The 15,837-nt window shown below is 46.0% G+C and overlaps 1 protein-coding gene across 1 annotated transcript in view; it reads left to right on the plus strand.

Annotated features, from left to right (window-relative positions):
* TMPRSS3 (transmembrane serine protease 3) overlaps positions 1–15,837 on the plus strand; it is a 121,846-nt gene that overhangs the window by 94,418 nt on the left and 11,591 nt on the right. Inside the window, exons 8-10 of the mRNA XM_029579209.1 lie at positions 635–804; positions 8,990–9,085; positions 13,945–14,087. Coding sequence (XP_029435069.1) covers positions 635–804; positions 8,990–9,085; positions 13,945–14,087 — 409 coding nt within the window. The remainder of the gene's footprint in view (positions 1–634; positions 805–8,989; positions 9,086–13,944; positions 14,088–15,837) is intronic.

Below are 15,837 nucleotides of genomic sequence, written 5' to 3' on the forward strand. Positions count from 1 at the left end.
CCTGGAATTCTTGAGTACTGGCCATTATTTATTTATTTATTTATTTATTTATTTAACACTTTTTATATACCGGCATTCGTAGGACACATCATGTCGGTTCACAAGTAACTGAGAAAGGAAATTACAATGAACGAGGATGGAGGGCTAACTGGGAAATAATTGGATAATATACGACACTGGATAACATATGAAAGTACAGGAGAGAGAGTCAACGAGCAGGGATACAACTTTGTTGAATGACATGGAATTTGCTTATCCATGTTAAGAATAAGTATGCATAAGCATTCCTTAATGTTAATGTTATAATACCCCTGTTCCATGTAAACCGATATGATATGATATGTTTCATGAATGTCGGTATAGAAAAGAGATAAATAAAATGAGAATGAGAATACAAGCAATGTCCCTGTTTTTTAGCTGCTGTGGGAATGTTCTCTGGTAGTCTGGCTCTGTGTCTTTCCAATAGGGCATTGTGGCACTACATATCTTATAAGTGCTGTGTAGTGCACCGTAGTTGCAGCACTGGTCCTGGTATGTTAAAGAGCTATCAGTGAGAGCTGAACTCTGGGTAACAGGGCATCATCTTCCTACAATATCTGGCTACACTTTTTCAGAAGTCTCCTGTTTCTTTCAGGTTGTTTTTTCCTGCCTTGTGGCGTGTGCAGCTTGGAATTGTGAACCAACTCGACAACCAGGTTTCATTGAACAGCGTGGAAAAAATTATATATCACAGCAAGTATACATCTAGCTCGATGGTAAATGACATAGCACTCATGAAGCTGACTGCACCTGTCACCTTCAACGGTAGGCATTCAAGATACTCCCCTTCACTTGTTCATTTATTCATGTGACTTCTCTTGTGTCAGCAAAGATATTTTGCTGACAGAATACAAATGAGAGAGGTCTTTGCTGGGATTGAATGTACAGTTACTGGCTGACTTCATTTCCTCAGGCCTAGTTTCTCCTTGTTCCATGCATGGAGATGTACTTCCCATTTTTCCTAGGGAAATCAGAGCTCCAAGGCCCTGCATACAATGAGATAAGAGCAGCACAGGATTAGCCTGCCCTGAAAAAGGAAATGGAACCAGCTGATGCCCTTTTTGTTGGAAGGAGCTTAGCTGTGAACACAGCAGGCCTGCCCTATTTATTTGTTTACAAATACAAATACGTAGTCAAGTACATTTTCAAAGGGCCACGCACATTTTACGACAGGCCCGGCCAGGCCGTAAACCCCAGTACGCACGCAAGGGAAAAGGGGGCGGCCTGAGGGGCGTGGTCTGGGAGGGGCAGGGCGGGGGCGGGCCAGGACGGCGCCATTAGCCGCTGTCTCGGGGAAGCACGCACCGGCAGAGCAGTAAGTAACAAAAGTAAATTAGGGATAGGTAGGGTTAGGTTAGGGGTCTGGGGAGGAGAGGGGAAGAGGTAGGAAGGGTAGGGTTAGGGATAGGAAAGTTCCCTCCCAGTCCGATCCTTAAATGGAAGTGAACTGGGGGAGGCCCGATTGCTTCGTCACGCACAGGTTATAAAATTCTCCCCCCCCCCCCCATACATGCGCGGGTTGCAGGCTGCCCACACATGTGTGCGTGGATTTTAAAATCCGGTGTGCATGTGCGAGCGGCCGTCAGATTTTATAACGTGTGCGTGCCGTGTGCACACACCGGGAACCACGTGCGCATAAATGCGCACGCGCGGACTTTTTAAAATCGACCCCTCTAAGCGGCGTACAACTTACATTCATATCATATCAATTAAAATGAACAATTCAAACTGCAAACATTAAGAGATAACAAGCAAATAACACTAGTTAAAAAAGGCATGCTGAAACAAGAGGGCCTTCAGTTTTTTATGAAACAATCTATAGACTGTCATGGTATGGAGACTGAGAAGCGTATCATTCCACCAGGTCAGCAAGTACCCAAACACTAAGTCTATTCCATTTACTGTTGCTAGTAATAGCAGTGGCTATTTTCTAAGTCAACTTGATTAATAGCAGATAATGGACTTCTCCTCCAAGAACTTATCCAATCCTTTTTTAAACACAGCTATACTAACTGCACTAACCGCATCCTCTGGCAACAAATTCCAGAGTTTAATTGTGCGTTGAGTAAAAAAGAACTTTCTCTGATTAGTTTTAAATGTGCCCCATGCTAACTTCATGGAGTGCCCCCTAGTCTTTCTATTATCTGAAAGAGTAAATAACCGATTCACATCTACCCGTTCTAGACCTCTCATGATTTTAAAGACCTCTATCATATCCCCCCTCAGCCGTCTCTTCTCCAAGCTGAAAAGTCCTAACCTCTTCAGCCTTTCCTCATAGGGGAGTTGTTCCATTCCCCTTATCATTTTGGTCGCCCTTCTCTGTACCTTCTCCATCGCAATTATATCTTTTTTGAGATGCGGTGACCAGAAGTAAGCAGAAGTACCATAGAAGGCCTTAGGAGAAGGCAGGCTGGAAACCAGGTGATAGGGCCTCCGAGGAGCGGATAGCTAAGAGACGAGGGGGGGCTCCCGAGGAGCGGGTACCCAGCAGTCTCAGACCACCATTCAACTCAATAAGCAGCGAAATCAACAGCACAGTTGCTACATATGAAAATGCATGAGATCTTGTTGTCTCAGGTTTATAAGATGAGTAGCAGGTATGCTAAGCAGTTGTTTTATTCCAAGAACGCAAAGTCCTTGGAATTTAAGGATTTCAATGAGTAGAAACAGGGACTACAAATACCATGCTGCTTTTGGGATGTAATTCCAAAACCAGAAATGACACAAAGTCTGTTGTGAGTAAGCTGTTTTAGTGGACCCTTGGGCCGGCCTGTGGGAGACTGGAGAGAGATGGTCTATAGTCTCTGCTTGAGGGCAGGCTGGGAGGCCGATACCAGGCAGGCGATGGACGGTGAGCTTCACCCAGGAAGCTGGTACTCCCTCAGGAGGAGCCCGTAGGAGTCTGGCCGCTGGGACTTGGGAGATCACGAAGGCTGGAGCTGAAGCAGACGGGCAGGGATCCGGAATCAGGCAGGAACTGAAACAGAACAGGTACTGGAACCGAGCTGGAACTGAAGCAGGACAGGGTACTGGAACCGAGCAGGATCTGAAGCAGGACAGGTTACTGGAACCAAGCAGGAACTGAAGCGGGACAGGTACTGGAACCAAGCAGGAACTGAAGCGGGACAGGCACTGGATCCAAGCTGGAACTGAAGCAGGACAGGTACTGGAACCAAGCAGGAACTGAAGCGGGACAGGTTACTGGAACCAAGCAGGAACTGAAGCGGGACAGGTACTGGATCAGAGCTGGAACTGAAGCGGGACAGGCACTGGATCCAAGCTGGAACTGAAGCGGGACAGGTTACTGGAACCAAGCAGGAACTGAAGTGGGACAGGTACTGGATCCGAGCTGGAACTGAAGCAGGACAGGTACTGGAACCAAGCAGGAACTGAAGCGGGACAGGTACTGGATCCGAGCTGGAACTGAAGCGGGACAGGTACTGGATCCGAGCTGGAACTGAAGCGGGACAGGTTACTGGAACCAAGCAGGAACTGAAGCGGGACAGGTACTGGATCCGAGCTGGAACTGAAGCAGGACAGGTACTGGATCCGAGCTGGAACTGAAGCAGGACAGGTACTGGAACCAAGCAGGAACTGAAGCGGAACAGGTTACTGGAACCAAGCAGGAACTGAAGCGGGACAGGTACTGGATCCGAGCTGGAACTGAAGTGGGACAGGCACTGGATCCAAGCTGGAACTGAAGCGGGACAGGTACTGGAACCAAGCAGGAACTGAAGCGGGACAGGTACTGGATCCGAGCTGGAACTGAAGCGGGACAGGTACTGGATCCGAGCTGGAACTGAAGCGGGACAGGTTACTGGAACCAAGCTGGAACTGAAGCAGGACAGGTTACTGGAACCAAGCAGGAACTGAAGCGGGACAGGTACTGGATCCGAGCTGGAACTGAAGCGGGACAGGTTACTGGAACCGAGCAGGATCTGAAGCGGGACAGGTTACTGGAACCAAGCAGGAACTGAAGCGGGACAGGTACTGGATCCGAGCTGGAATTGAAGCGGGACAGGCACTGGATCCAAGCTGGAACTGAAGCGGGACAGGTTACTGGAACCAAGCAGGAACTGAAGCGGGACAGGCACTGGATCCAAGCTGGAACTGAAGCGGGACAGGCACTGGATCCAAGCTGGAACTGAAGCGGGACAGGTTACTGGAACCAGGCAGGAGCAAAGACAGGACTTGGACACAGAAGCGTAGCAAGTCTGAGGCAGGAACAGAGCTGCTAACGCAATAACACGCTCCAGGGCTCGGAGCAACTGGGAACTACAAGGAACCCCGTTGCAAGGCAAAGTTCTGGGCTCCGCAGTGGCCTTACATAGGCCGCAGCGTCTGACGTCAGGGGTAAGGCAGAGCCTTCAGTGGCGGGAAAAGGCCTTCATAAGCGCGGCTCCTGCGCTCACGCGCCTAAGGAGACGGCATCCAGGAAGGGTTTCTCGGCGGCGTCCCCCCCCGTGGGGACGCCACGAAACAGGCCGCAGGCTCTCAGAGACGGAACGGAACCAAGGAGGTGAGGGCCGGGTTGCGACCGTCGCGACCGGGACCGTAACAAAGTCTGCCTTCTGGAACCGGACAACTTGGCAGCTGTGCATAGAGAGGGTAATTTTAAGAAACAGAGAAACATGATGGCAGAAAAAGATCATACAGCCTGTCTAGGCCGCCCATCTCTACCAGAACTTCTCTAAGTTCCTTTAACACCCTTGGATGAATCCTGCCCATCCCACTGCTTTATCTACTTTTAGTTTAGCTAGGATCATCACAAACACACTCTTCTGAAAATCATTTGTGTACCTTTTCAACTAATTCTTTAGAAATCCATAGTGGCCTCTTTCACCTTACCTTCATTTGCTTTTCTAACAGAAATGTTAGTTACCCTTGCGATATCTCCTTTTAGTTTTGTCCACTGCTTTCCATTTCCCCTAGATTTTCCCATCCATGTAACAACTCTGTAAGGTACTCGCCCATTTTAACAAAGTCTCGGACCCTCGCCTTAGAATGAGCCATCCCCACCCGCGCCCTCATACTGAGCCAAGCCATCCAGTGATCCTTGGGAGCCAACTTCTGAAAATGAACTCAGCGCCCCGAGCAAAAAGGAAAAAGAATGAACGCAGTGGATCATGAGTCTGACTGACCGGCCTGTATTTAAGTGTCCGGAGAGGAGTAGGTAAAGTGGCCGACTCATGTGGCCAAAACAAAAGCTAGGGGAAGACTCAAAGTCCTATTAGTTATTTCTCACCCCAAACTCCGTTCATCCCCACCAGTCTCATCCCTGCTGTTCCATTCCACCCTAACAGCCTATGCACTTTCCTCACCACCACTCTCTCTCAACCCTAGCCCCCTTTTCTCTCATTCTCCTAATCTACTCTTCCTCCACTCCCCATCTTTTCCCCCTCCCCATCTTACTTCCTCTGCAATCTTAATTCTTCCCATCCTGCCTGGACATATTTTGAATTTTATATTTGGGGAGAGAAGGGGAGTTGAATAGCACTCCAGCTCCACTCTCTACATCTCCTTAGCTTATTCTGCTCTTCATTGTCCTTCTCTGTTCCTCTATCAATTCTTCTTCCCATCCCTCCATTCCCCAGAAAGTTCCTCTTCACTGATATTTATTTATGTATGTATGTATGTCGTTGTTTTATATACTGTTGTTCCAAAATAAGATCTCAACGGTTTACAAATTTAGGAGGTTATTTTCAATTGATATCGCATGCAAAAAGTCCCTTTTCACGTGCGATAGCTGAATCGGGGTGGAGTCGGGGCGGCATCGGCACCGGAAGAGGAGGAGTCGGGGTGGCGTCGGGGCAGACGCTGTGGAAACTTCGCTGACGGCGAAAAGGTAAGACCCCTTATCGCCGCCAGTAGCGCGTCCAGTAGCACCGCCTTTCACGGTGGCGCTATTGGGTGCGAAAGCCGGCAGCGATAACACCGCGGTGGTGCGATCGCTGCCGGCTTTCGCAGGCCTGCCCCCCGCTTCGCCCCCTGCCCCCCCATTACCGCCGAATTCAGAGAGGCTTGCGGCGTTGGAAAATCCAGGCCTTAGCCAGCTAACCTTCTCTGCAGGCTTGATTCACCTACCCCTTCCTACCAGCAGTTAGGATTCCCTTCATTGGCAGGCTCAGCTCACCTTTCAATTTGTGATTCCTCCTCGTCCACAGATTTGGATCACTTCCTTGCTCTGCTCTCCCTGAATCAGGACCCCCTTTTTCCTGGAACTTCTCTTGTCTCCCACCCCCTGGGGCACTTCTTGCACTCACAGATTCCAATCCAGGGCCAGTCCCAATCCTGTGCCACAAACACAGCAATAAACACCAGTTTTTTGATACCTCAAATAGGAAATCATCACACACTAATACACAATGACACAGACTTCCTCCATTACCAGGAGCTTTGTGAAATAACAAAACCTTACAAAAAAATTCACTCAGAACCAGTAAAGCAAACCTGTGATACCAAAACAGCACTTACTTCTGGAACTCAAACAGTAACATCTCAACCTATGAATAGGCACCAATACAAATATTAGACTGCATTACTGTTCTTCCCACAGGGAAAAGGCATGACCTAGAGGTTAGAACATTGGACTGAGGAGCAGGGAAACCAGGTTCAAATTCCACTTCCCTCACTGACACCGCTTGCGACCTTAGGCAAATTGCTCTATTTATTTGATTTATATTCCACTTTTTAGGCACTTCAAGGGTATTTCCCTGTTCTTAGAGGGCTTACAACCTAAGGAGGTAATTTTGAAAGGTGTTGCACATGTAAAAGTAACGTACATCTTAGCAATTTTCAAAAGCCAATTTACACTCATAGAACCTTTTGACAATTCAGCATTATGGAGTGAATTTTCAAAGGAATTATGCAAGTAAAAATAGCAGTTTTCAAAAGCCCATTTACACACATAAAACCAAGTTTTACATGCACAAACCCTTTTAAATGTTACCTCCTGAGGCAAAAGAGGGTGAAGTGACTTGCCCAAAGACACAAGGAGCAGCAGCAGGATTTGAACCCGGGCACCTGCTGCTCTAACCACTAGGTTACTCCTCCATTATCTCCAATTGCCCATTTAGATTGAAAGCTTTTTGGGAGCAGGGACTTGTACCTGAATTCCACTAATGCTGTAAGCCTCTTTAAGCATTATTTGGAAAGGTAGGCTAAAACCCACATTTTAGGTTTTAACTCATAAACCTTGATAAAACACCCCTAAAGCAAAAAAAGAAAAGGTGTTTATTAGCTAAAGACTGGAAACATATTTATCCTAGCACTCTCTCACACCTCCCTTCCCCACGCTTGATCCTCTGCTTTGTTTTTGTGCCTTTTCAATACTAATGAGTCCTCAGATGCACAAATCTATGTATTTGATTCAATTGGAAAAGGTATCCAATAATAGAACCTGTGCCACAAACACAGCAATAAACACCAGTTTTTGGATACCTCAAAGAACTCCTAATTAGCTGGGAAAACAGAACAAGCTAGACTACATAGCAACTCTATATTAGCAGAATATCTCACATTGGTATAACTCACACAGAACTAAATACAGAATAAGTGACCACAGATTATAAACTGAGATATGCAGACAAAACTGAATTCCTATCTAGTCCAGTCTCACTTCCTCCCCTCCTGTTCTCTGCAGGGCAGGAGGCGAGGGGCTGGAATAAGGAGCAGAGCAGCTTAGTTTCACTCCTCCATTCCTGTTCTCTGCAGGAGGAAAGGGGCTTGGTTAGGGAGCAGAGTGGTTCTTCTTTTCTATGTTCTCTTCACTCTAACCTCACTCCCTCCTCTCCTGTCCCATGCACACTGCCTGGGAGGGGAGGAGCTGGAGCAGAAGTTCTGTTCTCTGCTACCTGACAGGCCGATACAGTACAGTGCGCTCCAACGGAGCCCACTGTTAGCCTGCTATTGGACGCGCGTTTTCCCTTACCCCTTATTCAGTAAGGGGAGGAAAACGCGCGTCCAACCCGCGGCACCTAATAGCGCCCTCAACATGCAAATACATGTTGAGGGCGCTATTAGGTATGCGTCCGGGATACAGAAAGTAAAATGTGCAACCAAGCCGCATATTTTACTTTCAGAAATTAGCGCCGACCCAAAGGTCGGCGCTAATTTCTTCCGGCACCAGGAAAGTGCACAGAAAAGCAGTAAAAACTGCTTTTCTGTGCACCCTCCGAATTAATATCATAGCGATATTAAGTCGGAGGTCCCGAAGAGTAAAAAAAGTAAAAAAAAAAAAAAAAATTGAATTCGGCCCACGGCTGTTGGGCCGAAAAATGGACACTCAATTTTGCCGGCGTCCGGTTTCCGAGCCCGTGGCTGTCAGTGGGCTCGAGAACCGATGCCCGCATAATTGAGCGTTGGCTGTCAAACCCGCTGACAGCCGCTGCTCCTGTCAAAAAGGAGGCGCTAGGGACGTGCTAGTGTCCCTAGCGCCTCCTTTTGCCCGGATCTACCGCCGGACCTAATTTAAATACAGAATCGCGCGCACCGGCAAGTGGCCAGTGCGCGCGCCGGGAGAGCAGGCGCCCGCTCTCCCGCAGACTTTACTGTATCAGCCCATCACGGGCACTGGTCAAGAGAATCATTGGGGCAGAGCTCTGTGGTTTCATGCATAGCAAAGTCTCTGGTGTCACCCTCAAAACTGGAGATCACCTATAGTTTGTCTAATGGAAGAGCTGGCCCTGATCCCAAGGCGCTTGTCATGAGTGGATGCTAAACATCAGCATGAGTTTAATCTAAAGCCTGCCAGATAGCTCTTATAGAAACAACTTAATTATGCTCCGAAATTCTTTGCCTCATTTTCTAATACATAAATCTCTTATTGAATTGTCGCATACTCTGGAAAGAAGCACTAGATAAACAGATTTAGAATAATAATTGTTATAATTTAAGGATAAACTGAAAATTAGTGATTGAGCTTCAAGCAGATTTGTTTTTGCACACGCAGGTGTCATTCAACCAATCTGCCTGCCGAATTACGGGGAGGATTTCTCAGAGGGGAAACTCTGCTGGATAACAGGATGGGGAGCAACTGAGGAAGGAGGTGAGAACTGTAATGTCAGCATGCACACAAACACGGTGAGAAGTCTCGTAGAAATCTAGCAGGCTAACTTCTACTTTCTTCCACTCTTCCAGTTTCTTAGCCAGTTCTTTCCGCTCCCTCTCTAGGACTTGCTTGTATTTCTCTAGGTCCTTTTATCTGTTCATTTTGCTCCAGTTGCTTGGACAATCTTTCTATAGGCTGGGAGTAAGGCAGTTTCATTCCCTGGACATGGATTTCATTTATTTCGGTCACATCATCCAACATTGCCTGCAGCTGGATCACGTCTGGTCTGTTCCAAGCTCCTGTTGTTCGGCATTCTTCCACTTCCTTTTCAGCACTCTCAGAACCTCATTGTACCCTTGCTTCTGTTTCTTTGCCTTATCTTGCATAGCATGCTTGGACTCTAGGTCCTCCTGTAGCATAACAACCTGGTAATCCAACTCCCAAATTGTCTCTAGAGCTGTATTCTTCTATGCAGCTCCACCCTCCACGCTGAGCAAGGCAGTTTGCAATTGTTCTCCCTTTTTGGCATGTTGCCTTTAAAGCAAAGCCATTTGGTCTTGGAGATTTGTATAAGTCTCTTTCCACCTTATGTTGAGCCTTTTCCTGCTATTGCCATCCCTTCTTCTCTCTAGGTAGGCACGCCTCTAGATCTGTGATCATAACCTTATGTTTATTCTTCAGTTTGGCCTAATTCTTGGACTTAGCCTTCTACTCATTCTGGCCAAGACCATCTTCAGTTCAGCTACTCTGACATCAAGTAGGGCATCTCTTTTTGACACTTTCTTTCAGAAATTTCTGGAGAGCCTCCTGCAGCTCATCCTTTAGCCAGATGTCATTGATCATGTCATAAATGCTAACAATGCCTGACAGCTCCCAATGTAGCTTAGTCTTCTGTTCAGACTTGTGCTTTAAGCTCTCTCTCTGGCTTCCTTTAACTGCCTCTTTGAGATCTTCAAACAGTTTGTTTATCTCAGCTGCCCATCAAGAATCTCAACTTCTTTCTTTCTTTTTTTTTTTTTTTTAACAAAAATTTGCATTAAAAGCCCTTCACAACCTCCTTGTTTGGCCTTGGGACTGAACCATGTTTGTTGTCAGTGATGGTCCCCTTCCTGTTCATCATATATATGATATTATATCCTGTTCATCATCAGTAATGTCCTCTTTCTGCTCCTTATCAGTGATGTTGCCTTACTATGTATCATCAACAGTGTCACTCGTTCCAGGAAGCTCCCTATGTAGCTCCTCACTATAAAGACAAAGCTTCTTCTTGTGAACATTCTTGCCAGAAATAACACAGCACAGAGAGGCGCTCACAACCTTGCCTTACTACTTTTAGGTGTATTATCCTTAGGGTTCCTTCATCTGCACATATCTTTTTGTTTATATTTCCCATTCCCCAGAGGGCTTACAATCTAAGGGGGTCATAGTAGAATGGGTACAACTCTCAAACTGATTGATAGGTGAGATAAGGATGATGTCAGCCAATCCATGTTCATTTTGGATCTAGGCCACACCCACACCCTTGCCTATAACATTGCCCATACCCCACCCACTCCATTAGAATGGGCCTAGCTTTGCCCATGATGTAAGAAAAAATACCCACTGTCACTTTTTGATGTTGTCGCAGTTATTGGCCCTGGCTGCTTTTGATGACATAACTGGAAGTCTAACCAAGCCATGCCCCCTTCCTGCCCCAGATTAGGGTTGCCAACTGGCTCCAGATTTTCAGGACAGATTGATCCAGTTCTGGTTTTACCCCATTGCATGCAGGGATTTGTAGCCTTGCTTTTCTAATAAACTGCAATAGGGAAATTAGAACAATAATTCCCTGCATGCAATGGGGTAAAACCAGGACTGGATAAATCTGTCCTGAAAATCTGGGGCCAGTTGGCAACCCTACCCCAAACATGTCTTATAATGTTATCAGACCTGGCACATGTTGCTTTTGATGACAGTGCAAGTAATGGACTGTCTGCTTTTTAATGACATCACTGGAAATCCAAACAACTGCTAGAGAGTGACCTATGATGTAGCAGGAAGCTCTCTCACTCTGTACACAGTGGCAGGGAGAAATCCTTCTTCCCGCTTCCCCCCCCCCCCCCCCCCTCGCTGATCAGGAGGCTTCAATGAAAAATGAGCATGCCTGTCAGGCCTTTAGAGTGAAATTTGAGCAAATCCATTGCAGTACACAAAAAGAATGATTAATAGCAAGAGTTAGAAACTCAAATAAGTAAAGTGAATGTGGGAATGAGTGGTGATTTCCACAGGCCTGGAGACAAACTAGTCTGATTCCAGCCTTGCTTAAAACAGTATATCTTTATTACAGCTCCATACATCCACAACAGTAGACTGTCTTCCCTTCAGAACAATGTACTCTCTTTATTACAGTTTAGTACTGCTTCCCTCAGTACTCACTGTTCAGCTTCGTCTCAGCTCAGTGTTTGGACAGTGTTACATTACAGGAGCTGCCTTCCTCCTGGAGACCTGGGCCTGGTCTGGTTATCCCCACCTGGATCCCAGCTCTTATTCCCCAGTTTCTGGTTATGCCCTCTGAGCCCCACCTGCCCTGTAGGATCCCACCCATAGAGCATACTCTCTTTAAGGAATTTAAGGTAGACCAGGCATCTAGCTTGGTCCTGCACAGGTAACTAGGGGAACACTAGGGGCACTGCCTCACAGTGAATAAAACAAGCATTGAGTTTTAAAATATAGACCACTGTGTTTATAGTTGAATACAACAACTATGCATGAGGAGCAGTTAATTATAATCCAGGTAGGATAAATCCTCTTTTCAGACTGCTAAAAAAATGTAATGTAAGAATGAAACCTGCAGTAAGATAAACCTGATACAGACAGCATTTTGAAAATGATCTGCATCAAGGATACCAAGAAACATCACTGAGAGAGTCACATTCTTGCCTACCTTGTGATTGCTTGCAAAGATGCTTTGGCATAACAGACGTCATCCGATGCTTGTAAAATGAATATCTGAACAGTGGCATGGGGAGCACGATAGATGGTGCACACCGCATATAATCTAACAATGTGAAATAGGGAGGGAAACTTTTAAAGGAATTTACCCGGTGTTAAAAGTTCATAGCTTGCAGTTCTGCAGGCTCTTTGAAATGTGTTCTTGTAAGGCATAAAATATATAGAAACAAATACAAAAAATGTCCTGAAAACAAGGCCAACTTCAGAAGATGTCAAGTGCCAAAATGATCAAAGGGATATTTTGCAGACTGCTGGATAGCACTGAGGCTTTACCTGGAAACCTGAGCACGTCCATCCCAAGCGGAGACACATTCAAGCACCTCAATGGGCATTACCCAAGGTGTGTCAGAGAGCACCCCTCCCTCCCTCCCCCAGCACAGAGACACTACCTGAAGGGAGTCACAGAGAAGAGACATAAACACAGATAGGAGTATTAGCTAGAGGGAGGCAAAGAGCCAAGACGCATACAAGTATTACCTGAAGGGGATCAGAGAACGCTTGCACACATACACAAGAGATCTTTTTTTAAAGGGACTTCTGTGAGTAAAATGGTGTTTTATGTGCTGAAACGGCCTTTTACAGAATTGCCCGCCCGATAATCTGGGTAAATTTGCACGTGTGTTCCGTGTTTTTGCATAAGTTTACCTGGACTAAGCAGAGTCCGTCCTGGGGCAGGTTGGGGAAAAGTTTGTCCTTGCGGGCATAGTTTTGCATTTTCAAAAGCATGCATGTAAAATTTCCTGGAAAGTTGCTGCTCACAATTTAGCAGATATAAATGTGTGCAGTTAGCTTCCGTGGGATAATTTTCAGAAGGGAAAATATACATGGACTTTCCCTTTGAAAATTGGTGCAATTTGTGCACAGATTTGCGGTCTAATTTATTTAAGCTGATACAAAATTACCCCTACCCTCTCAGGGGAGTTGCAGAGCAGGAAAACATACAAAGGCATTAACTAAAGGGAGTTGCAGAGGAGAAAAACACACATAGGAATTACATGGAGTAAATCACAGAGCAGAAAGACATTTAAAATAGGAATCGGAGAAGCCACTTTACGTACAGAAGGCATTCTCTCTCAGGTACGATGAGTCTGGTCTACGACTTTCTCATGTCTGCTGAGCTTCACCAAGTTCTCAGCACATTCAGTTATTGCGCTGTAAAAAGGCGAATTTGAAAAGCCCGATGCATGCATCAATCAGGGGATGCTGCCGCCTGCCAAGTGGATTTCAAAAGCCGGCCGGATGTGCGTGTAAATGGCGCTGCACGCACATCTCAGAACCTCTGAGAAAGGGGAGGGGCATGAGCATGTTTGGGGCAGGGCGCGGGGGAGGCATGGGCATTCCAGGATTTTAACCTGAAATTTGCGTTTAAATACTGATGCGCACTGGCGCAGGCCAGCGTCCCCTGCCACGTAACTTCACTTCTGCTACGGATGACGTGTAAGTGATAAAACAGAAAAATCTAGGCATCAGCAGGGTTTTAAGGGTCAGGACTAACGGTGGGGGGGGGGAGGAAGGCTATTAAACCAAGGGGATTTGGAAGACCTAGTCCTTAACTGGGTGAACTGGGAATGAACTGGGGAAAACTAGCGATAGCGTCGGCACACATCCATTTTCAAACTCCCTCACTTTAAATTCAGCGCACGGGCGTGTGCGGCCAAGTTATTCCTAACATGTGCGCATATACGTGCGTATGTTATAAAATAGTCGTGTTCCTGGGCGCAGGCCGACAAACACGCGCACATCAGAATGAAAGCAACTGTCTAAGACAGCAGGAGATTCGGGAGCTAATGACCGGGATTGACTCCGCATTCCACTGCAGGCGCCTAACGAGGACTTGGTGACACTGTTCTATTGTTTTGAAACAGGTGATTCTAGCCAGGTTATGGCGTATGCTGGCATCCCCCTGATTTCTAACAAAGTTTGCAATGCGAAGAGTGTGTATGGGGGCATGATAAGCCCCTCCATGCTTTGTGCTGGCTATTTAGAAGGAGGGGTGGACACCTGCCAGGTATGGAACTATTTCAGTTTTTATTATGTTAGTTAATTAGATTGAAAGCCGTGCATACACAGGAGGTAATTTTCAAAGGAAAATGTAAATGTAAATGTAACATACTTATCATATCCATTTTCAAAAGCCTATTTACCTATGTTACGTCCACATAGGGTAATTTTCAAATTAATTTACACACTTAAAACTGTGTTTTCTACATCTAAATGCACTTTATGCATGTAAGTGGGCTTTTGAAAATTGCTACAATACATGCCATTGACTTGTCAATAGGTTTTACCCGCATTAAGTGCACTTAAGGCAGGTAAATGGGCTTTGAAAATTGCTACGATAGTATGTTACATTTACATGCGTAACTCCTTTGAAAATTCACCTAATGTGGATAAAACCTATTGACAATTCAACATTTGGTGCTAAAATAAATGCTATTGAAAAGGCTTTACCTGAGTTAAGTGCACTTAGCGTGGATAAATGGACTTTTGAAATTTGCTCCTACAGTCTGTCCCCAGGAATGCCTCTGCTCAGTCCGGGTAAGCCTTGCACAAGACACACACCTGTAAGATTACCTGCATCGATTGGGCGGACAGTTTTGTACAAGGCCATTTCTATGGATAAAACACTGCTTAATCCACAGAATTGCCTTTGAAAATTAACTTCCCTTGGGGAGAAATCCCTTAATACATCAGGCCCTAAATGAGATATTGCAGACCATACCTTTCCTGGAAAAATGTGTGAGATATAATATTGATCTGTACATATATATATATATATGTATTACATACACACATAATGGGTGTCTCCATTATTACTGTTTGCTCTCATAAAACAAGCCACCTACTGCTATAAGTTTTATCTGTTGGGACTGTAAGGTAAATGTGCAATCCTTTCAACACAAATATGCTTAAGACACGCCCTGATTTTCCTTGGGTGCGTCAGGGTCCCTAATAGGAACAGCTAGTTCAGGCTCTGACAGCTCAAACCTGACCGGCAGTGCCCGGCTCTGGCTCAGCTCCACCTCTCGTCAGGGTCAAGCTCTGCCACCAGTGGTCAGGCGTTCATGCGTGTGGCAGAGGATAAAGCAAGGAACCTGTATGGTTGCATCCGTGATTGTACAGATGGCTTGGGTTGAAAGAAGACCAGAGGTCCATCAAGTCCAGTCTTGCCTCAGATTGCCCCCACCGCTCCCCCTCTGCAGGGTAGAGCGAGAGAAGGTGAAAAGATTCTGTGCGCCTGTGGGCCATTCTGCAGAGCAGTGCCAAAAAGTCCTCTCACCCCCATCCATCTTAGCATCACAGGATTCGCACGTTCCTTCCGCATGTAGCGTGGCCAGGGGATGTGTGGTAAATACTTCTACGCCTCGGCGCACACCCAGATCCCCCACCACCCAAGTTTACTTTTGGTAGGGACGAGGTGGAAGTTAAAAAATAAAAGGGAAGAGCCATTTCTCAGAGGTTTAAAGGGTCTAGGGTAACTGGGAGGAATGCAGTTAACTGCATATTATTACTCACCTTCACCAGGTTCTTATCTTAACCATTTGTATTTATCATTCTGCTATACCATTCCCCCCCTCTGTAACTCAAATCTGGCTATTGACTTTAATATGACTTTGGTCTTGCATTTGACAGTTAATTTAATCCTGCGTAATACTTGATTAATAATATTTTATGGTTATTATAGTTAATGATGTTAGCATATTACCCTTGAAATCCAATGTTTCTGTAAAGCCTGTTGCTGTTAAATGTTTTACTGT

Source organism: Rhinatrema bivittatum, chromosome 15 (assembly GCF_901001135.1).
Source record: "Rhinatrema bivittatum chromosome 15, aRhiBiv1.1, whole genome shotgun sequence".
NCBI classification, from domain to species: domain Eukaryota; kingdom Metazoa; phylum Chordata; class Amphibia; order Gymnophiona; family Rhinatrematidae; genus Rhinatrema; species Rhinatrema bivittatum.